The sequence below is a fragment of the Alligator mississippiensis genome, chromosome 2 (genome assembly GCF_030867095.1).
Source record: "Alligator mississippiensis isolate rAllMis1 chromosome 2, rAllMis1, whole genome shotgun sequence".
Taxonomy (NCBI): Eukaryota; Metazoa; Chordata; order Crocodylia; family Alligatoridae; genus Alligator; species Alligator mississippiensis.
The window spans coordinates 1,045,240-1,068,458 of NC_081825.1; the positions used below are offsets into that span (position 1 = coordinate 1,045,240).

At 54.9% G+C, this 23,219-nt stretch overlaps 1 protein-coding gene across 2 annotated transcripts; it reads right to left on the reverse strand.

Moving 5' to 3' along the window:
* Positions 1–2,940: 2,940 nt before the first annotated feature.
* Positions 2,941–21,613, reverse strand: LOC102573734 (zinc finger protein 345). 2 transcript variants are annotated; one of them, XM_059721208.1, is made up of 7 exons: positions 21,428–21,613; positions 21,174–21,348; positions 16,285–16,457; positions 15,674–15,800; positions 15,321–15,437; positions 10,927–11,111; positions 2,941–10,434 (listed from the first exon to the last, which is right to left on the reverse strand). In XM_059721208.1, the coding sequence occupies exons 2-7, from the start codon at positions 21,304–21,306 to the stop codon at positions 8,821–8,823; spliced, it is 2,349 nt and encodes a 782-aa protein (XP_059577191.1). In that variant the 5' UTR covers positions 21,307–21,348; positions 21,428–21,613; the 3' UTR covers positions 2,941–8,820. The 2 variants fall into 2 exon arrangements, with proteins under 2 accessions (XP_059577191.1, XP_059577190.1); XM_059721207.1 differs by having other exon boundaries at positions 21,174–21,613.
* Positions 21,614–23,219: the final 1,606 nt, after the last annotated feature.

Genomic DNA, 23,219 nt, shown 5'->3' on the forward strand with positions numbered 1-23,219 from the left:
TGCACCGGTGGCATGTGCTGGTGACCCAAGTCCTGAGCTGCAGGCAGTGGCTCAGGCATCCGACCCCCCGGCAAAGAAACCAGGAGCTCAGAGCACAGGCAGTACACAGCAGGATCAAAGCCCTGAGCCTGCACGCAGCAGCTCGGGTTTTCCAATCAACAACATGAGGCTGGGCAGCTTGGTATGCAGACAGCATGTGGAGGATCCTGGAGGGACTAGAGCCTGGGGCCACAGACAGCAGGCCAGGCATTGATAGCTCAGTGGTAGAGTTGTTGTGGATTGCCTCTGCTAGATGTACATGTGTACCTAACAGTTACTGAATCCCCTCTTGCTCTCCTGCACCCAGTGCCCTCCCCACTGTGTCGTATCTTAACACGGTTCTTTTCCTATTAAACCAGTATATGGTTATGTTCCAACTGGTCTCTGCTCTACTCTACAGGGGATAGGAGGGGAGTGACTGCCCCTCCCACAGCACACTAGCACTTGCTAAATCCCTTCAATTGCACAGGGGGGTATCTTGTCTGAGTACCACCCGGGTTACATGATCAATAGACTGACCTATTTAGGAACTAAAGGACTCACATTTGTAGAAATTTAAATGATTCTCATTTGGAGAAAGATTAAAGCATATTCTTAAGACCATATCAATCCTGTTTGCTTGCTCTCTGTTTGGGAGGAGCAGCACTTTCCATCTTGCTCTTAAGGCAAAGTGACACTCCAAAACACCAAAGACAAAGGATCAGACAGGGCCCCAGGGCTGGACAGACCTGGCAGCACTGAGGGCCACTGAAAAGCTCCTGGAGGGGAGGTCACTGCAGAGGAGGCAGATGGCAAGTTCACTTCTCAAGTCACCACCACCGTCACCATCTCTAGATTGCTATCCGGATGTCACCTGCCTTTCATTCCTCCACTGACTCTTGTGATGCATTTTTCTACTCAGCTAATAAAATCCCTCGAGTATGGAGTATTTCCTCCCTGTGAAGGCACCGGCAGCCTCTCATCCTTCTTCTGAACAAACTGGGCTGCCTGGGCAAACTGGGCTGCCTGGGCATCTCCCTGGAAGGCAATTTCTGCAGTCCATGTATCATCCGGTGATCCTTCTCTGCCCTGTCCCATCTTCATCCTCCTTTAACACTGCTAGCAGTTTACCCATGTTCCAGGCATGGTTTTGATGCCACTGCACTCACCAGCTCACCTCAAGTGAGACAGGCCCACTGCTCATCTCCTCGCAGGACACTCCCAGTACAGAAACTCCTAACAGTGACTCCAGACAGATGCAGAAACCTGAGTTTTGTCTGAGTGTGATGTCGGTTGCCTTATGATTGGTACCGCTTGTCGGTAAGGTAGCCCCTCCCCTCAACTCGCCTGCCACGACTTTGCTGTTAAATTCTCACAAGAGGGTTTCAGTGGAGATCTTCCTAGAGGGGCTCCCTGACACGGTGGTACTTACAGTTGTTAGGCGCGATGTTCCACGGGGCTCCGCCTCCCCTACACCCCGTCCACTCGCCAACTGGATGGATGTCAGTATAATGGTGATTTCAGCCCTGAGGGGTTGCCTGCAGCTAGCTTCAGGTGGGAGGCCCACGTCTGAGTGGACTCAGTTGGCTCTCATCCCTCTGGCCTCAAAGCACGGCCTGTCTTTTGTAATCTTGTTGATTTTCCTTTTTCCCGAGGGTTTTTTTTCCTTCAGAAGAAATATTCCCCTGAGGAGGAGAGGGCTGTGCAGCTACCTCCTTTACTCCAGCCTCCTCCAGGGGGCTCAAATGCCTCCTCTGCCCTGGTCCCTACAGAGAGCTTAAATGCTTCCCTTGGCTTGCCTTCAGTGGGGAGCTGGATGATTTCCCCTGCTCTGCCTCCTGCAGGAGGCTCAAAGGTTTCCCCTGCGCTGCCTGTGGGTGCCGTGCAGGCTGTGCCGCTCCTCTCTCTCGTCGGAGCCTCAGCACACCTAGCATGCTGCTCACCAGCGCGTTCTCTCTCCTGCTCCCCCTCCCCGTGGGTCCTGTCGGGACTTTTAAATGTTTTCAGCGGCCCTGCTGGCTGCCAGGATTGGGCCGGCTGCTTTCCACACGGGGAACAGCTGTTTAAATAGCCAGCGTAATGCCAGCTCACGCAGCTGCATCTGTGGCTATGGCTCCCGCCGCAGTCCCGGCTCCTGTACCACTGAGTCTGCCAGAGGTAAGTTCTCCTCTCGGGGGGTCTGTTCCTGGGCTTTGCGTGCCCTGCAGTTTTCCCCCACCTCCTCTCTAGCCCGTGATGGCATGTTGCCACCACACTGAGAAACTTACTGCTCCAAAAAGGAAACGACTCCATCCCTGCAACTTGAAATTCACCTTCTGGTCCCACTTGCATGGAGGTGCGATCCACTGAACCAGCATCCCCCAAGCACAGCCCTACCACCTGTCTACATGCACCACAGGCTGGCCTGTGCACCTCTTAACTTGGGCAAGGACATGTTGGCACCAGCCCCAGCCCTACAAGCAGCCCCAAGGAAGTGCAGGATCCCCTGAGCATTTGTCCAGCCACAATTAATTCAGTGCAGCCAGAAGTGCACAGGTCCTGGTGGCTCATGCTGGAGGCTTTAGGTGTAATTGTGTGATCAAACACAGGAAACGCATGGAACACATTGTGAAAGATGCTGGAATGGCTGGTCTCATAATGGAAGCAAGTATTACTCAGGATGCAAGAAGGGAAGAAGAAATAGGGATGGGTGGGAGCTGCCTATTCCACGAAGCTTCCAGATATCAAAAACAATGGCTGAAAGGGAGCAAATTATTTCAGGCAAAATGCAACAAAATGGGAACAGTGCCCTTCAGCCCCCTTCCCCAAACAACACAAAGTTTGAGGGCTCAGGGGAGGCCTAGTGACCCCCAGAGTCCTCCTGGGCACCAAAAAAAGGGTTGAAGAGCTGATTCCCACCAAAATGACTCACAAACCCCCATGTAACTTCATTCACCTAGCAAGTTTAATAACGAAATACAGAGGAGAGCTCAATGATGATATAGTACAGCATATCCAACAAGTGATGACGATGTATGGAACATAGACAAGGTTCTCTGGGTAAACGCGAGATATTTTATTAGGTCAACTAAATCGTTGGAATAATTGTTTCAGTTTAATAGTTGGTCGGGTCGGAAGGGACCTGAGCAGATCATCAAGTCCGACCCCCTGCCATGGCAGGAAAGAGTACTGGGGTCAAATGATCACGGCTAGGTGTTCATCCAACCTCCTCTTAAAGACCCCCAAGGTAGGAGCCAGCACCACTTCTCTTGGAAGTTGGTTCCAGATCCTAGCCGCCCTGTGAAGTAGCGCCTCCTGATGTCTAGTCTGAATCTACCCTCTGCCAGCTTGTGACCATTATTTCTTGTCATTCCTGGTAGTGCTCGGGGGGACAGGGACTCCCCCAATGCCTGTTGGTCCCCTCTGACCAGTTTGTAAACGGCCACTAGATCCCCGCTCTGCTTTCTCTTGTGGAGGCTGAACAGGTTCAGGTCCTATAGCCTCTCCTCAGAGGATCTGCCCTGCTGTCCCCTGATCATGCGATGGCCCTCCTCTGGACCCTCTCCATGCTGTCCACATCCCTCCTGAAGTGCGGCGCCCAGAACTGGACGCAGTACTCCACCTGTGGCCTGACCAGTGTTGCATAGAGGGGGAGGATCACCTCCTTGGACCTGCTCATGATTCATCTATGGATGCATGACAAGGTGTGGTTGGCCTTCCTGACCGCGTCCCCACACTGTTGGCCCATGTTCATTTTGGCATCAATGACTCTAAGATCCTTTTCTGCCTCTGTGCTGACGAGAAGGGAGTTCCCTAGCCCGTAGGTCAGCTGCTGGTTCTTCCTCCCCAGGTGCAGCACCTTGCACTTGTCAGCGTTGAAACCTATCCTGTTCTCATCTGCCCACCCCTGTAACCTGTCTAGGTCTGATTGCAGCCTATTCCTCCCTTCTAGCGTGCCCACTTCTCCCCACATCTTGGTGTCGTCTGTAAGTTTGAATAGGGTGCTTTTTACACCCCCCCCCACTCCCCCGGTCCTAGTCGCTGATCAAGATGTTGAACAGTGCTGGCCTGAGGACTGAGCCCTGGAGGACCCCACTGCCCACATCCCTCCAGGTCGAAAATGACCTGCTACCACCACTCTCCGGGTGTGGCCCTCCAGCCAGTTAGTGACCCTTTTGATTGTGTAGGTGTCAACGCCACAGTCCCCTAATTTTTTAATGAGAATGGGGTGAGAGACAGTGCCGAAGGCCTTCTTAAAGTCCAGAAAGACTATGTCCACTGCTATCCCTGCATCCAAGGATTTTGTGACCTGGTCATAGAAGGCCACCAGGTTGGTCTGACAGGACCTGCCTCTAATGAACCCATGTTGGTTGCCCCTGAGCATAACCTCCCCTGCTGGCCCCTTGCGGACATGCGCTATGATAATTCTCTCAAAAAGCTTATCCAGGATTGAGGTAAGACTAACTGGCCTATAGTTCCCTGGGTCCTCCTTCCTCCTTTTTGAAAATGGGAACCACATTGGCCCTTTCCAGTCCTTTACACCACGAGTGCTCGTAAAGCCATGCCAGGGGTCCTGCAATGACCTCTGCTAATTCCCTCAGCATTCTGGGGGTGGAGGTCGTCAGGACCAGCTGATTTAAATACGTCCAGTCCCTCCAGAAGTTCCCTGACTAGGTCCTCACTGACCCTTGGTCTGGGTGTGCCTCCTCTGAGGCCTACGGAGGTCCCGGTGGGGGGTGACCCGGTACCTGCTCAGGAAAATGGAGGCAAAGAACTTGTTAAATAGGTTAGCTTTGTCATCTGGTGTGACGACCAGATTTCCTAGCGTGTCTTGCAGAGGCCCCACATTACCTGGAACCTTCTTTTTACCCACTATGTATTTAAAAAAGGATTTTTGTTGTCTTTGAGCTGGGTAGCTTGTTCTTTACAAGCTTTCGGGAACAAACTTCTTCAGTCAGAATGATTATGCTGGTGTTTGTGGGTTCTCCTGAGTGGAATAGGAACAAGCCAATATGCAAAATGCAGGTCTGTGAAAATGCAAATGTATGGCAGGAAAGACCAAGAGTGCTAGAACCAATACTCCCAAATGTATAGAACAGGCATTCCTCTAAAGACTCATGGAAAATGAGGGTTGGAAGGGATCTCAGGAGCTCATCTAGTCCAACCCCCTGCTTAAAGAAGGATCATCCCCAAATAGATCATCCCAGCCAAACCTTTGCCTAGCTGGGTTTTGAAAACCTCCAAGGATGAAGCTTTCACCACCTCTCTGGGGAGCCTGTGTAGCAGAATACCACCTCTGTCTCTCCCTAAACTCAGGTATCTGACAGTTTGGTTCCCATGGTCACTGCAGAGGGCAGATTCCTCTGGCCCCATCAGCTTCAGGTAACCCTGAGTTGTAACCTGAGCTGGATACATTCCTGAGGGAGCGGGAAACCTGCTCCCTCTGTCTATGTGACTGGCCTCACACACCTGGGTGGGGGCTTAAGCTCCCTATTGTTCTAAGCAATGCCAACATTACTGGGAGGAGGCTAGAGACTCTGCCAGTCTGCTTAGCAACCAGTGATGCATTTCAAATTGGTTGGCTGGCAGTCAACAGTTGCTGGCCTTCATTGGATCAGGTAAATGAGGTCACAGGGGCTACATAGATTAAGGACTGCCCAGGAGGAGGAGCAACAGCCATGATGAGAACTCTTAGAGAAGCTGGACCATCTGAAACTCGCTCTCTCCTTTGAAACTCACGATCAATGAACTGTTTGTCTCTAGAGGGAATCTCCACTTGCCTCTGGATGATACTTGTAAGTTATTTGAGAGCTAACTAGATATATAGCTTGCAGTAACTCAGATGCATGATCAAAGCTACCATGCCACTGTTTGCTCTAAAGTATTTCTCTGATATCGCTCTACCCTGTATCCTATTCCAAACCTACTCCTCGTAACCAATAAACTTCACCTTTGCACCTAGTGCAGGAGAATTACTGGGAGAGGGTCTAGATTATTTCATAGACATTAGGGCTGGAAGAGACCTTGGGAGACCATCGAGTCCAGCCTCCTGCCCCCGGGGCAGGAAATCAAGTAGGGTCAAAGGATCCCAGCAAGATTCATAGATGTTAGGGTCGGAAGGGACCTCGATAGATCATCAAGTCCAACCCCCTGCATAGGCAGAAAAGAGTGCTGGGTTTAGATGACCCCAGCTAGATGCTTATTTAACCTCCTCTTGAAGACCCCCAGGGTAGGGGAGAGCACCACCTCCCTTGGGAGCCCGTTCCAGACCTTGGCCACTCGAACTGTGAAGAAGTTCTCCCTAATGTCCAGTCTAAATCTGCTCTCTGCTAGCTTGTGGCCATTATTTCTTGTAACCCCCGGGGGCGCCTTGGTGAGTAAAGCCTCACCAATTCCCTTCTGTGCCCCCGTGATGAACTTATAGGCAGTCACAAGGTCGCCTCTCAACCTTCTCTTGCGGAGGCTGAAAAAGTCCAGGTTATTTAGTCTCTCCTCGTAGGGCTTGGCCTGCAAGCCCTTAACCATACGAGTGGCCCTTCTCTGGACCCTCTCCAGGTTATCCACATCACTCTTGAAGTGCGGCACCCAGAATAGCACACAGTACTCCAACTGCGGTCTGACCAGCACCCGATAGAGGGGAAGTATAACCTCCTCGGATCTATTCGTCATGCATCTGCTGATGTATGATAAAGTGCCATTGGCTTTTCTGATGGCTTCGTCACACTGACAACTCATGTTCATCTTGGAGTCCACTAGGACTCCAAGATCCTTTTCCACTTCCGGGCCACTTCCATGCCACCAAGCAGGCCATTTCCTAGGCAGTAGGTATGCTGGACATTTTTTTACAAGATATAGACGTCCAAATGTTTTTTAAAAGAGTCCAGAGAAGGTGTTTGCACCACCTCTGGAAGGAGTCTATTCCAGGCCTTGGGGGGCTCAGACAGTAAAGAAGTTCTTCTTCGTGTCCACCCTAAAACTGTCTTGGAGGAGTTTGTGACCGTTTTACCTTGTCATCCCTTGGGGCGCTCTGGTGAACAGGCGTTCCCCCAGATAGCACCTGAGTCTGAGCTTTTCCAGGCTGAAGAGTCCCATGGCTCTCAGCCTTTCTTCAAAAGGCCTGTTCTCTGATCATGTGCGTGGCTTTTCTGTGGACTCTCTCAAGCTTCACCACATCCTTCCTGAATTAAGGAGCCCAGAATTGGACTCAGTACTCTAGCTGCGGCCTCACCAAGGCCGAGTACAGCAGGAGGATGACATCCTGGGATTAATTTAGAAAGCATCTATGGATGCAAGCCAAAGATTGGTTTGCTTTACCAGCTGCAACATAGCATTGGTGGCTCACATTCATCTTGTGGTCAATCATGACCCCCAAGTCTCTTTTGGTCATGGTGCTAGTGAGCATAGCACTGCCAAGCCTATAAGTGTGCTGCAGGTTTTTTTCCCCACCACCTAAGTTGGAGCACCTTGCATTTGTCAGTACTGAATGTCATCAGGTTTGTATCTGCCCACTCTTTAAGGCTATCCAAGTCAGCCTGAATCATCAGTGTATCCTCAGGTGTGGACGCTCTACCCCAAAGTTTAGTGTCTTTGGCAAAGTTGCCCAGTCCACTTCTGATACCAGTTATCCACATTATTGATAAATGTGTTAAAGAGAACAGGTCCAAGGATGGAGCCTTGGGGGACCCCACTGGTCACAGAGCACCATGATGATTCACTTCCATTGACTACCACTCTCTGGGTCCGGCATCGGAGCCAATTCCCCAGTCATTGGACTGTTATGCCTTGGGGTTGCCTTGGTTCGGCTAAGGCAGGCCACTATTTGTGCTTCAGACTGCAGGAAGCACCCCAAGTTCTTGTAGTGGGTCAAGTACCCTCAAGGACTACTAGGCCTGTGTTTCCCATAGGGCACAGGTCCAAGAACAGTCCAGACTCTGGGTGGTGGTGGCATTACCCCCAGGCTTGCGGGCATGCTCCAGGAAAGGGGTCGGCCGGACATGAGGCACTCCAAGGGAGGCACTCAGAGCCTGGAAGGTGGTCTGGCTCAGTGAGGTGGGTGGCTCAATGCAGGAGAACCCCCTACTGGCCTGGCACAGCCTTTTCCAGAGTTTTACTACTCTCCTAGGGAGAAAATACTTGCTAATATTTAACCTAAACTTCTCTTGCTGCAACTTGCGACCATTGCTCCTTGTTCTGGCATCTGCCACCACTGAGAACAGTCCAACTCCATCCAATCTTGAACCCTCCTGCAGGTAGTTGAAGGCTGCTATAATATCCCCCACAGACTTCCCTTCTCTAGACTAAACAGGCCCAGTTCCCTCAGCCTAGCCTCATAAGTCATGTTCCCCAGCCCCACAACCACTTTTGTTGCCCTCTGATGGACTACCCAATTTGTCCACACCCCTTTTGTATTGTGGGGCTCACAAATGGACATAGCACTGTGGAGGCCACATCTGGAGTCCTGAATAGAGGGGAAGAATCACTGCCCTCGATCTCCAGGCAATGCTCCTACCAATGCAGCCCGGATGCCCTTCATCTTCTTTGCAACAAGGGCACACCGCTGGCTCCTGTTCAGCTTCTTGTTCCCCATCACCCCCAGGTCCTTTTCTGCAGGATGGGTTATTAACCTTTTGGAGTAGCTCTGACAGGACTTGCATGGAGCCAAATGGCTTTGGCACAATGAGGAGGAAGAGAAGCCTCAATATTCCCAATGGGAGATTACAGCATGCTGCAGTCCACCGGCATGAGACTGCTTCCCTGGATGCACACACTGGTGGGTGCTGAGCAGGTATACACCCCCAAACCCTTCCTGTATTGCTAGCAGAATTATGGACACTCCCGGATAGGGATGCACTGGTGCTGGGCCAGTTCGGAGGAGTGGAGGAAGCACTTTCCGAACTCTGAGCATGGATGTGGTTTCTTCTCTGTGTGGATGAGCCGGTGCTGGGACAGGTGGGAGGACTGGGTGAAGCTCTTCCCACACTCTGAGCACTGATATAGCTTCTCCTTTGTGTGAATAACCTGGTGCCGAGCCCTGCTGGAGGAGTGAGTGAAGCTCTTCCCACACTCTGAGCACTGATGTGGCTTCGCTCCTGTGTGGGTAAGCTGGTGCTGAGCTAGGTTGGAGGAGTAAGTGAAGCTCTTCCCACACTCTGAGCACTGATGTGGCTTCTCCCCTGTGTGGATCAGCTGGTGCTGGGCCAGGTTGGAGGATAGGTTGAAGCTTTTCCCACACTCTGAGCACCAGTATGGTTTCTCCCCTGTGTGGATGAGGTGGTGTTTGATCAGGTCAGAGTACTGAGTGAAGCTCTTTGCACACACCAAGCAGTGATGTGGTCTCTCCCCTCTGTGGATACGCTGGTGCTGAGCCAGGCCTGAGGACTGAGTGAAGCTTTTCCCACACTCTAAGCACTGATGTGCCTTCTCCCCTGTGTGGATGAGCTGGTGCTGAGCCAGGTTGTAGAGTTGGGTGAAGCTCTTCCCACACTCTGAGCACTTATATGGCTTCTCCCCTGTGTGGATAAGCTGGTGCTGAGCCAGGTTGGAGAACTGGGTGAAGCTCTTGCCACACTCTAAGCACTGATGTGGCTTCTCCCCTGTGTGGATCAGCTGGTGCTGAGCCAGGCTGGAGTACTGAGTGAAGCTCTTCCCACACTCTGAGCATTGATATGGCTTCTCCCCTGTGTGGATACGCTGGTGCTGGGCAAGGCTGGAGGACTGAGTGAAGCTCTTCCCACACTCGGAGCACTGATGTGGCTTCTCCCCCGTGTGGATACGCTGGTGCTGAGCCAGGCTGGAAGAGTTAGCAAAGCTCTTCCCACACTCTGAGCATTGATGTGGCTTCTCCCCTGTGTGGATACGCTGGTGCCGAGTCAGTCTAGAGGAGTGAGTGAAGCTCTTCCCACACTCTGAGCACTGATGTAGCTTCTCCCCTGTGTGGATACGCTGGTGCTGAGCAAGGCTGGAGGACTGAGTGAAGCTCTTCCCACACTCGGAGCACTGATGTGGCTTCTCCCCAGTGTGTGTACGCTGGTGTTGAGTCAGGCTGGAGGACTGAGTGAAGCTCTTCCCGCACTCAGAGCACTGATGTGGCTTCTCCCCTGTGTGGATACGCTGGTGCTGAACCAGGCTGGAGGACTGAGTGAAGCTCTTCCCGCACTCAGAGCACTGATATGGCTTCTCCCCTGTGTGGATACGCTGGTGCCGAGCCAGGCTGGAGGAGAGAGTGAAGCTCTTCCCACACTCTGAGCACTGATGTGGCTTCTCCCTTGTGTGCATGCACCAGTGACTTGCCAGGTCGGAGAGCTGCCTGAATGTCCTCCCACACTTGGTGCAGTGGTGCCGCACACACTCGTGCTGGGACAGGTCTTGCAAGCAGATGAAGTTCTTCCTGCACTCAGTGCAGTGGTGCATCGTCCTCCCTAGCTGGATGCACCAGTCCTGAGACAAGGAGAAAAAATGGGTGAATCTCTTGCCACTCGTGACACAGCTGTGCCTGATGCTTCCCCGTCTGCAAAAGTAGGTGCTTGACCAGGTCTGTGGGGCATGCAAAGCTCTTTTCCCATTTGGTGAAGCTGTAGGTAACTCTCTGGAATGGATCTGGCAGTGAGCAACCAGGGCAGAGGCAGGTGAAGCTCTTCCCACACTTGGTCTATACATGGGACTTCCCCCCAGTCTACCTTATCTTGTGCACAGACAGGAGTGATGGGCACGTAAACGTTTTCCTGACCTTCAAGTAGGGCTGAGCTCTGCCCCTGTGCTTGCAAGTGAGCTCTGGCTAACCTCTGAGGCCCTCCCCACTGCCTTTGCTTGCATGCAGTACATCTTTCCAGTGGGTCTTAAGGTCTCTCAGCTCCATAAATTCTTCCCTGCACCCAGGGCTCTTTCTGGGTTCTGGCCTTCTCCACCCTCACACCCAACTGGAGATGGTACCTGGTGCATTGCTAGAGTCTCCTTCTGTGTTTGGGGCCTCCCCTGACTCTCGTGCCATGGCTCCTTCTCAGGTCTCAGGAAGTCCATCTCACCCAAACTCCCTGGGGAAGTCTGCACTGGCTCCAGGTCTGCAGACCCTTCCCCAGGAGGCTGCTCCTCAGCTCTGCTCAGTGGCCAGGCACCTCCTGCGTGGGGAACAGAAGCTCCAGATTAGTCCCTTCCCTACTGGCAAAGGGCAAACACTGCTACTCCTTCTGTTGGGATGGGCCTCAGAGCAGGCCTGGACCTTGGCATTGTGTTCCCTCAAGAAAACAAGGTCTTCCTGCCAAAACCCAAAGTGCTGGGGGTGAGGGTGGGGCAAGTCCCTGTGCTGGGCTACTGTTCTCAACTCAGTGCAGATCAGACCCAGACTCTCAGAGTTTTGGCCCGAGCTGTCCATACCATCACCTCAGGCCCTGCTGAGACAAGCACACGTGGGACATGCATTAGGACAGTGTCTGAATAGCTTCATGCTCTAATGGGCTGAGGACGAAGGGAGGACGTAAAGCTGTGGCACTCTATTCTGAGCTGAACAGGGCTGTGCTTCCTGCCCCTTTCCAGGGAAAGCTCTTGTGCAGGGCATGCACCCATGGAGCTTTCCTCTGTTGACCAGTCCCGGATGGCATCAACATCACAGGACTCTTCATAGGGTCTAAGGCCTTGGCATGAACCAGAACCAGGACTCTGTGCTGAGTCTCAGGCTTTGTGACACTCAAAGCCCCAGAGAGAAAACAGGAAGGGGGCAATTCTGGTGGAAAGCATGGGGGATTCACTTCCCCCCACAACCTGAAATCTTTTGAATCCCACCCGTGCCATGGAGGCATTTAATGCAGCCTGAGACTAGGATGAAACTCTTCCTGGGTTGCATGTCAACCTGACAAGAGGCAACAAGGGACAGCCTCAGGATCTTTCTTGACTAACAGAAATGGCTACGAAGAACCTCTGTATCCCATGCTGATTTCAATAGGGGATTACAAATCCCATCATACCCCGGGAGAGGGTGGTTACCTTGGGCAGTAGGATTAACTCTTACACTGCTGAGTGAAGATGGAAAGTTAAGATTGTGGCAGCCCATGGAAACTAGGTCTGGACTGAAAATCAAGACAGTAAACCTGATTGTCCTCTAACTTCTGTCATTAGAAGAAGGGGGGAACAGTTTCTTGTTTCCAAATTGTTCAATTTCAGAGAGTGGGAACAACACCTGCCTGGATACATTACAGCAGGGGTGGGCAAAATATGGTCGGTGGGCCGCATTCGGCCCATGGAGGGGCTTTGTCCAGCAGGTACCAGTGAGTGCATCCCTGACCCTGTGCCAGCTCCAGGCTCACCTGTCCAGGCTGAGCAGTAGCAGTGCAGGAGAGAAACTGCTGCTCAGTGCGGGGCAAAAATGGCCCTTCCTAACACCAGCGCTTCCAGGTATAGCGGGGCTGCCCTGAGTCTCCACTGTGTTACCGCTGTCTCCAAGCTGCCCAGCGGGGCAGAGGTGGCAGTGCAAAGCAGACGCAAGCAGCCCTGCATGGGCTCCAGGTAGATGCACCAGCAGTGGGAGGGGACACTTTTACTCCACAGTAAGCAGCAGTTTCTGTCCTGTGCCGCTGCTGCTGAGCATGGCCCCAGCAACGGCTCTGGGCCCGCCCCTCCAGGCTGAGCAGCAGCAGCAGTAGTAGCTGCGCCAGGAAGAAACTGGTGCTCTTTGTGGGGGAAAACTGGCTCCAGCACCTCACCTCCACTGGGCAGCAATTGGTGCGTCCTGTGTGGTAGGGGTCACCATGCAGAGAAGCCACAGGGCAGCCCAGAGGCGGTGGTGACTGAATCGCAGGGGAGCCTGGTATGGTGTGGGCAGCCACACAAAAAATTGCCTGGTAGTGGCAAGGGGGAGGGGACACTTCCCCCACCACAACAAGCAACAGTTTCTGCCTGGCTGCTGCTGCTCAGCCTGGAGGGGTGAGCCCAGAGCTGGCACATGGTTCACGGGGGGGCTGCAAGCTCTGGTCCCTGCTGCTACTGTGGGGCTGGGGGCAGTGGTGGTGGCAGCCAGAAGGAGCTGCTGTAGCCATGCTGCATGCCCAGGGGCAGTTGAACGCGCCAAGGCTGGGAGGAGCGGGAGCTGGCCACACTAGGGTTGTACGCTGTTGGCAGTGGCGGGGGAGGCGCTGTGGGGCATGTGGGATCTGGGATGTTGCAGGGCGGGGCAGGGGCTGACCGGCTCAGTTGGGCTCATGCAGGGGCTCCCATGCACACTGGACATATCCTCAAAATACCCTCACAAACCCCATAACCACACCATTCCCCACAAACCCCACACCTACCCACACTCTCCCTTACTGATGCTGCTCAGCCTCAAGGGGCGAGCCCAGACCTGGCAAGTGGTGTTCCCCGCTGTTACCATGGAGCTGGGGGCAGCGGCGGGGGCAGCGAGAAGGAGCTGTCCTAGCCATGCTGCACATCCAGGGTCGGTTAAACACCCCAAGTCTGGGAGGAGCAGGCACGGGCCATGCTGGGGCTGTGCGCTGTTGGCTGTGGCAGGGGACGAACCACAGGTATACAGGCTCTGGGCTGTTGCAGGGCTGGGGTGGGGACAGGGGCTCCCACGCACACCCCACATACCCTCAAACCCTCCAACAGAGATGCACAGATACACCATCCCCCACACAATCATACACCCTTCACAGTCCCCTATAGTCCCCCCACACTTACACCCGCAAGCCTCAGGGGGAAGCCCCATTCACTGCTACAGGAACGCACCACACCCACACACACCAACCCCCATCCCCCTCCACACACCCAACAGCCTCCCACACATCCCCACAAACCAGCCATACCCACTCACACACATTTACACATATCCACACACCTTATACACACACACCCACACATGCACAGCTCCTGACAAACCCCATGCCCACCCACCCATACTCCTTAGGGGTGCACCAATAGAGATTTGGGGGCCGATACTGCTCCCAATTTTTAAGGAGGCATATCAGCCAATACCAATCTGATTTACAATAGAGTTTTATCCAGCTGGTAAATCTGTTGTGATGGAAGGGGAGGGAAGGGGTGTGCACAGGTAGATCAACGCCCTCCACATGAGGGATGGAGTGGGATGGGGCAGGTGGGCACAGGACGGTGCTGTGGCTTGTCTGCAGCGGGGAGGGCAGCTTCCACTGCTGCGCGCACTCCAGGAGGGTATGGGGGGCGTGTGCCCCCAGACCTGTGCAGGGTGGGTGGGCTGCAGCTGCAGGCTGGGTCCAGAGCTGAAGCGGGCTTTTCTTGGGCTTGGCCGGGATGCGTCTGGGGCAGGCAGCAGCAGTGCTGGGAAAGGGCTATCGGGGGAGGGGGCTGCAGTCACCCCAAACTTTGCCACAGTCCCCCATAACCGCCCTCCCAGCACCACTGCTGCCCGGCCCCGAGCGCAGCATGGCCCACCCCTCCCACATGCCAAGAAGAAACTGGGGGAGCCCTGGCACCTGCCTGTGGCTGCAGTGCCCCCGCCCCCCTCCCTGTGCAAATCTAGGGGCACACCCCTCCCCTGTGCCCTCCCTGCCTTGGCTGTGCAGCACCTGCCCCAGCCCCTGCCCCACTCCCCCCCTCACAATGGGGGGCATTGATCTGTCCCCCTCATACCCCTTCCCTCCCCCCTGCCCGCCCTTCCATCACAGCAGACTTATCAGCTGCACGCCGCTTTCCAAGCTGCCTGGCTGTGCTCCTTGTTGTGGCTGCACGCACACACGGACACTGATCAGCCAGCTTATTGTCCACATCCCATTTCTGATACTCTCAATTTCCCTTATATCAGTACTGTTCTGATATTGGACCGATGTATCGGTGCACCTCTAATACTTCTCCAGATCCCACCACAATATACAGGAGTAAGACTTCATTTTAGCCTATTACGCAATGATTTCTATACATACAACACAAACGCACATAAATCAGGACAAAAATATATTTTTAAAAATAAAATTAAAATATATTATTAAGGATGTCTGATTTTTAGTATATAATGTGTTTTTTTCCCGGTTCCACGATGGTAAATCCCCTTCCCAAAAGGAATACTTCTGGGGGCAAGGGGAAGGTGGCAAAGGTCAGAGGTTAAGACAGGATGTCTGGTCCCAAGATGGGAACCTAGGGACGGGTGCACCCTGGCAACCCTTGACAGCTCACCAAAACTTGTTAAGCAGCTCTCCAGATGAAATAACTGCCCGCCCCTGCATTACAGCATAATATACTGTGTCTGAGGTCAGCACCCTGGAAGGGCAGCACAGGGCAGGCCTGCAGTTTCCAGGTCTCACTGGGACTCAGGCCATGAAGCTTTACTGAGCAGTCGGGTCGAGAGAGGAACACCCACAACTCACCTGGCAGCAGGTCCTCCCATCTTGAGATTTCCCCACGGTCCTCATCATCACAGACCCACAGCTCCACCTGTCCTCGCTGGATGCTGCAGATTAAGTCAGGTGTGGGACCTCGAAATCCTGTGTGGGCAGTGGTTAAAGAGCGTTTGTGACTGGGTACTGGATGCAGAATCCAACTGGGATTTGGGGAATAGATCTAGTGAAATCAAAGTCTCTACTAGGGCCTTGATGGACAAAGAAGGATGGGCATTTAAGAAGAGAAGGCACTGCAGGGAGAAGCCTTCAAGAGATAACAGTCCTTGTCACCCAGGAGATGAGGAGTGGTCACAGGGGGGAAGCAAGACCCAGAGCTTTACCCAGGGAAACGAGGACTTGGTAATTCTTCAGCATCTGGTCCCGGTAAAGCACCTTGTCTTCATTGTCCAGCAGCTCCCACTCCTTCCGCGTGAAATACACAGCCACGTCCTCAAACACCTCCCGGAGCTGCAGGCACAAGCGTTGCACCATCAGTGTCTCCTGCGCCAGCTGCCCCCGGCCCCACAGCCCTGTCTGCAATCACTGGTACTACCACGAATTGCAATCTTAGCCATGACAGGTAAGGGGACACAACTCCCCAGTCTTCAGCTGACATGTGACGTGGATGCAGCTGTGGACACAGGAGCTCAAGTGCTGACCTTAGCCCAGCTCATCATGATCTATTTGCTCGGTCCTTTGGGACAGGCTGGGCAGCACATTGACAGGCAGAGAGCCCCGGCTCCACGCACTGTAACCCAGCCTGCCCGCGCCAGCACCCCTGGTATCTGCACTCGGGAGGGAGCTCCTGCTAATGCAGCTTGGAGTGTTTGTAGACTCCATCACTGCAAGGTTCATGCTCTTCAGGTCTTTCTGCTCCCCAAGCTCCTTAAAGCACTTCTGGCTCCTCCTGCACTGTACTCCCCACCACAAGTGAACCGGGTGCCCTGCTCACCTCCGAGCTCTCCTCCTGATTTGGAGGTCTGCCCTGCCCCTTCTGCACTTGGCCTGGCTCAGGGGTCAGGGAGCTCCTCTCCTCCAGGCTCCCTGCGCACGTCCTCTGCAGCTCCAGGATCACCGGCCCCTCCTCAGCAGGCTGCTGCTCAGCTCTCTGCAGGGTCCCAGCACCTGTGCGTGGGAAGGGAGGGCACACGTGAGCCCTGGGACTGGGGAGACGGAGGCTTCAGTGTGTGGAAGAGGGGGGAGAAGGAAGACTCAGAATCCCGCAGCTCTTGCTAACACACCTCCACAGGCATGAGGCTGGAGATGAGCCCCGGTAACTTTGTCCCAGTGTGGGGAGGTGATCACAGCACCACGACAGAGCCTGCAGGGACATCGCTCCCGGGGAAAGCAGCTCGAGCGATGCTGGGGCCGTGTCAGATCCACATGCTAAGGGCAGGGGAGGGGAAACGCAAGGTCGGTCTGCTCCTGGGCCGTGAAACGATTGCAGGGGCACCAGAACAAGCAGCGCTGATCTGTGGAGCACTGACCCCACCACCATGTTGTGGAAGGGAGATTTCTGCACTGAGGGACGGTGCTCACGCTGCTGGAGAGTGGAGACCCACCGCCCCCTCCCTGCCCCTGGGATCGAATCTCGTCTGGGCCAGCAGCCTGAGCAGCTTTCGTCTGCTGACAGCTCCCACGTCTTTGCTCCGGTTCAGGGGAGTCTGCAGCAGCAGCACACAGGCCTGGGTTAGCTGTACCTTCATCAGTCAGGGGCTGCTGGGGATTGTAATTTCCCCATCACCTGCACCAGCCCCTTCTCGGGCACAGAGGGCTCACGGGGACATGAAGAAAGGGCAGTGAACACTGACTGCTGGGATGTGAAGTTATTGTGGCAGCACGACAAGCCCCAAGCAAGGTAAAGCCTCTCTGTGCAGGGAGGAAGATCAGGGTCTCAGCCCGGAAGCTGCCCACCCTGTTACCTGTCAGCTCTGTGTTCCTGAGGGAGCCCTGGCACCCAGCTTGATGGACTTACACAGGAATTTTTCTCCCCTCTCCCTCCCACCTCATCTAACCAAAACTAAGCAGAAGGAAAGTTTAATAGGCATCTCGGGCCGTACATTCCCCGGTCCCACTATGGGAGGTCTATTTAAACTTGATTCAGTAAAACTCGGTTGCTGGTTGGGGAATGCGGAGGAAAGAGACTCAGTCAGAGCGGGTACGGGCGACACTTGAACAATGGTTCAGGGTTCATCACAGCGTCCAGCCCAGTGGAGGCCTGACCACAAATGCTGTCATACTTTTCCTGGCATAGATTCATAGATTCATAGATGTTAGGGTCGGAAGGGACCTCAATAGATCATCGAGTCCGACCCGCTGCATAAGCAGGAAAGAGTGCCAGGTCTAGATGACCCCAGCTAGATACTCGTCTAACCTCCTCTTGAAGACCCCCAGGGTAGGGGAGAGCACCACCTCCCTTGGGAGCCCGTTCCAGACCTTGGCCACTCGAACTGTGAAGAAGTTCTTCCTAATGTCCAGTCTAAATCTGCTCTCTGCTAGCTTGTGGCCATTGTTTCTTGTGACCCCCGGGGGCGCCTTGGTGAATAAATACTCACCAATTCCCTTCTGTGCCCCCGTGATGAACTTATAGGCATGACTGGTGGAAGTCCTCCCCACAATGTTTATGAACACTTCAAGTAATCAATCCCTTTAAGTCTGTTCAAAGACGACAGTAAGATCTGAAAGTCATGCTGAGCTGAGGCTTGTTCACAAGAGGTAAAACACACAACACCGATGCTGACTTCACAGTGCAAGCATAGCTAGGCCATCTGAGAAGCCCTCCCAGTATATCTTCTATATTCATAATAATTTCAAGCTGGCTCCTAGGTGTCCAGTTACTCCTTAAAACTTGATGATATTCCTGGTTGTGAATCAGTTTCTTAAGATGTTCCAAACCAGATAACCCCCTGTCACTGAAAAAGTAATTCATTTAAATGGAAACTGTTTCTATAACAGGATTTCCCTGTCAATTATGGCTTGAGACCCTCTTGATTTACATGATTGAAAGAATGCTTTGAAGACGGTGGACTAAGGGTATAAGAAAGCACCCGGATCTGAAGCTGGATCGGATTGCTGCCGACTCGCACAGGCCTGTTGTTTTCCCTTGCATGCCTATTACTACTAGCACCATTATAAATTTCATATCCTTACCAATAAATAACTTTTCTGGTCAAACTGCTGATAACCGGGTAATTTTTTCCTTCTCTACTTCCCCTTCCCCACTTGCTCTGCAGCAACGCTTCTGTTACCTGAGCCAAAGATCCCGGCAAAGCCCAAAATACTGTGGGGTCCCCTCATCACTACTAGGACAATTAGGGCAATAGACTGTGATGTGCTGAGTTTGAGACACATAATGGATCAGTGTGTACAGGCTGATTGACCCCGTTTGGCTCAGACGTGCCCTGATGAACTGGATGCTGGCCCACGAGGGTGTCAGGTGCACACCCAGCCGGATTCAGAGGTCTTCTGTTCACCTGTGTGCTTGTGTCCGACTGCCGTTCGTTGTAACCTTAATGAACCGATTCCTGGCATATGAGGGCGTCAGCCTATCCAGGCTGATCGACCCGGCTGGGTCAAGCGTGTGCGCGCGTACGCATGTGTACGTGTGCATGCGCATTTGACTGATTTGGTGGCTGGAGGAACCCAGCCGCATTAAAACTCAGTCCTGCAAGACCGCTCCAGTGGGGGTGAGGACTCTGGGGGTGAGCTCCACTGGGGGTGGTGCTCGGGCCAGGTGCCAGATGACTGGAAGAAGGCTAACGTGGTTCCCATCTTCAAAAAAAGGGAAGAGGGAGGACCCGGGCAACTACAGGCCCCTCAGTCTTACTTCAATCCTGGGGAAACTCTTTGAGAAAATCATTAAGGGTCTGCAGACCAAGCCCTACGAGGAGAGACTAGAAAAACTGGACCTTTTCAGCCTCCGCAAGAGAAGGTTGAGAGGCGACCTTGTGGCTGCCTATAAGTTCATCACGGGGGCACAGAAGGGAATTGGTGAGTATTTATTCACCAAGGCGCCCCCGGGGGTTACAAGAAACAATGGCCACAAGCTAGCAGAGAGCAGATTTAGATTGGACATTAGGAGGAACTTCTTCACAGTTCGAGTGGCCAAGGTCTGGAACGGGCTCCCAAGGGAGGTGGTGCTCTCCCCTACCCTGGGGGTCTTCAAGAGGAGGTTAGACGAGTGTCTAGCTGGGGTCATCTAGACCCAGCACTCTTTCCTGCCTATGCAGGGGGTCGGACTCGATGATCTATTGAGGTCCCTTCCGACCCTAGCATCTATGAATCTATGAATCTATTAAGGAGCACATCTGTGATGGGCCAGCAGCAGGGATGATGCTCAAGGGCAACCAGCACGGTTTCATTAGGGGCAGGTCATGTCAGACCAATCTGACTGCCTTTTACGATCAGGTCACGATAGCATTGGATGCAGGTGTCGCCGTGGATGTAGTCTTTCTGGACTTCAGCAAGGCCTTTGACACCGTCTCTCACCCCATGCTCATCAAAAAACTACGTGACTGTGGTGTCGATGCCTACACAGTCAGATGGGTCACAAATTGGCTGAAGGGTCATACTCAGAGGGTGGTGGTGGATGGGTCTTTGTCAACCTGGAGGGAAGTGGGCAGTGGAGTCCCCCAGGGCTCGGTCCTTAGGCCTGCACTGTTCAGTGTCTTTATTAGTGACTTGGACGACGGGGTAAAAAACAGTCTGTTTAAATTTGCTGATGATACCAAGATTTGGGGTGAGGTGGGCATGCTAGTATGGAAGGGCAGATTACAGCAGGACCTGGGCATATTACGGGGGTGGGCTAATGAAAATAGGATGGGTTTCAATACTGACAAGTGCAGGGCGTTGCACTTGGGGAGTGGGAACCAGCAGCACACTTATAAGATGGGAAACTCCCTTCTCCAGCGCACAGTGGCAGAAAGAGATCTTGGAGTCATTACTGACTCCAAGATGAACATGGGCTGACAATGCGAGGTCGTGGTCGGCAGGGCTAACCGGACCCTATCGTGCATCCACAGGTGCATCTCGAGCAGGGCCAAGGAGGTGATCCTCCCCCTCTATGCGACACTGGTCAGGCCGCAGTTGGAGTACTGCGTCCAGTTCTGGGTGCCGCACTTCAGGAGGGATGTGGGCGGCATGGAGAGGGTCCAGAGGAGGCCACTCGCTTGGTCAGGGGCAGCAGGGCAGGCCCTGCGAGGAGAGGCGACGGGACCTGAACCTGCTCAGCTTTTGCAAGAGAAGGCAGAGGGGGGATCTGGTGACCGTCTATAAACTCACTAGGGGGGACCAGAAGGGTTTGGGGGAGACCCTGTTCCCCGGAGCATCCCCCTGGGGTAACAAGGAACAACGCCCACAAGTTGTTGGAGAGCAGGTTTAGATTAGACATCCGTAGGAACTACTTCACTGTCAGGACAGCTAGGATCTGGAACAGACTTCCACGGGAAGTGGTGCTGGCTCCTACCCTGGGGGTCTTTAAGAAGCAGCTTGATGTCTACCTGGCTGGGGTATTTGAGCCCAGTTTCCCTCCTGCCCAGGCAGGGGTCGGACCTGAAGATCCGCAAGGTCCCTTCCCACCTGACTTCTCTGATTCTATGACTTGCAGAAGGGAGAGATACCGCTCCGTATGGGAACACCAGTAACACAAGCAGCGCAGTGACAGAGTTGCAGAGACCCCAGAAACGTGCCCCTAATCCAGGAGAACTCCCCAAAGTGGCGGGCAAGTCTGGTGACAACCCAGCCAGGTAGCGACTCCCTCGCGGGCAGGGCAGACACGCAAGCCTCGCAGCACAGAGACTCGGGCCCCCGCACCCACGCGGAGGGCACCATCCTCCGTCTCACCTGGTTGCTGGGGGGGCAGGGGCTCGTCTCTGGGGCCGGGAGGTGGCTGGTCCAGAGGCCTGTCCGCACCACGGGTGCTGGGCTGCTCCCGCCGGGGATCACCAGGGTCCTGCAGGGCCCCCGGGGGCTGCATCTTGTCGGAGGGCCCCTCCTCGCCCTTCACCCTCACCGCGACCTGGGGACGAGATCCGCGCGTCACCGTGGAGCCGGATGTGGGTGAGATGGGGTGGGGGGGCGAGGACAGCAGCACCCACGAGCCGAGCGGAGCCGTGGCCGGGAGCGTGCCGTGGTGCTGCAGCCCCGTACACCCCCGCGCCGGGGGGGGGCTCCTCCCCGCGCGCCTGCTCCCGGGTGGACGACACGAGGCCGTGCCCCGCCACACTGCGGCCGCGAGGGGAAGGAGGGGCCGCGGCACAGACCGCTCACCCGGCCCGCAGCGCCCGCCCCCGCGGCCCCGCCCCTCGCGTCACACGGCGCGTCACCGCGCGTCCGCGGCGCGTCACGCCTGGGGCTCCCCGCCGGCACCTTAACCCTTTGGTGCCGGGCGGGGCTGGAGAAGGCGTGGTCGCGCGGGGGCGGGGGCGGGGCAGACCGTCTCGCCCAGTGCGGGTTTCCGTGCAGGGGCCGGGACCCGCAGCCGAGCGTGGGGCCGCACTGGGGGGGCCGGGCGGCAGCGTGGTCCCCCCGGTCTTCAACAAAGGGCGGCGCGAGGGCCCGGGAGCCCCGCGGTGCGGAGCGCCTGCACCCGCCGACTGCAGCGCGCGGCCCCCCCAGGTGTCCGACCCGGTGCCGCCCAGCCGTCCGTCGGTCTGGAGGCGCTGCGCCGAGCCCTCTGCGGCGCGCGCGCTCCCGGGGCGGGGGCGGGGGGCAGCAGACTGCAAACCCCCTGGTTTCAGGTAGCAGGCTGTTATAGTTCGAGTCCTGTCTGGGTTGAAATTGTTTCACGAGTATAAAAAAGAAACATTAGCCACCCTTCGTTGATTGAAACCTGAGCGTGGACTTGGAGCAGAAGTAGCGGCGTGTCTAAGTGCATCCGTGGTCTTGTCAAAAGAGAAGGGAATTAGACACCTGGCTGTGCCAGGGTTTGCCTTCCCCCTCGGGAGCAGAGAGGTTGCTCGCAGGAGCGCAGGAGCGGGGAGGGCCGTTGTGGGGCTGGGCTTGTTTCCCTGCAGCCCCGACGCGCGCAGGAGCTGGGCTGTGGGGAGCCAGGAGAGGATCCAGTCAGGCAACTGCTGCGGCCCGTATCCTGGCAGGAGAGACAACAAACCTGAAGTCACCTCCAGCCGTCACACCTAGTCCAAGCCCCCTTCCCACGCACGTAGTCCCCCGGAGTGTTACCCACAGACACCAACAGCGCCCGCCCCGGCACCAGTCACGCAGGGGAGGAGCGCGGTCGTGTCTCTGCTGCTGCCCGGGCTCGTGAAAGACACTGCACAGACCAAAGGAGCACAGCCATGCCTCCCGCTACAGAGAACGGCGACCACCGGTGCTTCATACCCATCTGACCGTGGGCTTCAATCCCTTCCTCATCCCTAATTAGCTTGAAATGACAGCAGGGCCAAAACCCTTGAGCCAGGAACCTTCCCTTTTTGTTGCCTGCAAGGCCATTGGCACGTGTGCAGGTGCCTCCTTTGCACCAACTGCTGCGCTTTCCGGGATGCAACCGGCCCTTCTCCTGGCGCTACCCCTCTGGAGACACCGCCAGTGAAACAGATCCCACCGGTTCCCCGGGCAGCTTGTTCCCTGGCCCTGCTGTTACACCAGGGAGGGAGTCTTTCTCAGCTACCGTCTACATCTGCTGGGTGCAGCGGAAGCCAAGTGCCGATGGCAGCCTCTGCAGTGCGGGAGAGCACTTCTCCTTCCTCCTCTCTATGGCAAGCTTTCAAAACTCAGTGACTGCCATCACGAGCCCCCAGAACCTCCTTCCTCCAAGACGATCTTGCCTGGATCTGCCAGCCCTTCCTCGGATCGCTGCAGTCCACCCGCTTGATGCTCGACACTTGCCTCCGGCCCAGGTTTCACAGACAGGGCACTCCCCTCGGTGAT

Bases quoted from the DNA above. Each gene is read 5' to 3' on its own strand.
- LOC102573734 (XM_059721208.1), bottom strand. From the start codon at position 21,306: ATGCAGCCCCCGGGGGCCCTGCAGGACCCTGGTGATCCCCGGCGGGAG. The intron at 16,458-21,173 runs GTGAGACGGAGG...TCCCACGCACAG, and splicing joins CCTGCCCCCCCAGCAACCAG to GTGCTGGGACCCTGCAGAGA. The intron at 10,435-10,926 runs GTACCATCTCCA...TCCTTGTCTCAG, and splicing joins AGACTCTAGCAATGCACCAG to GACTGGTGCATCCAGCTAGG.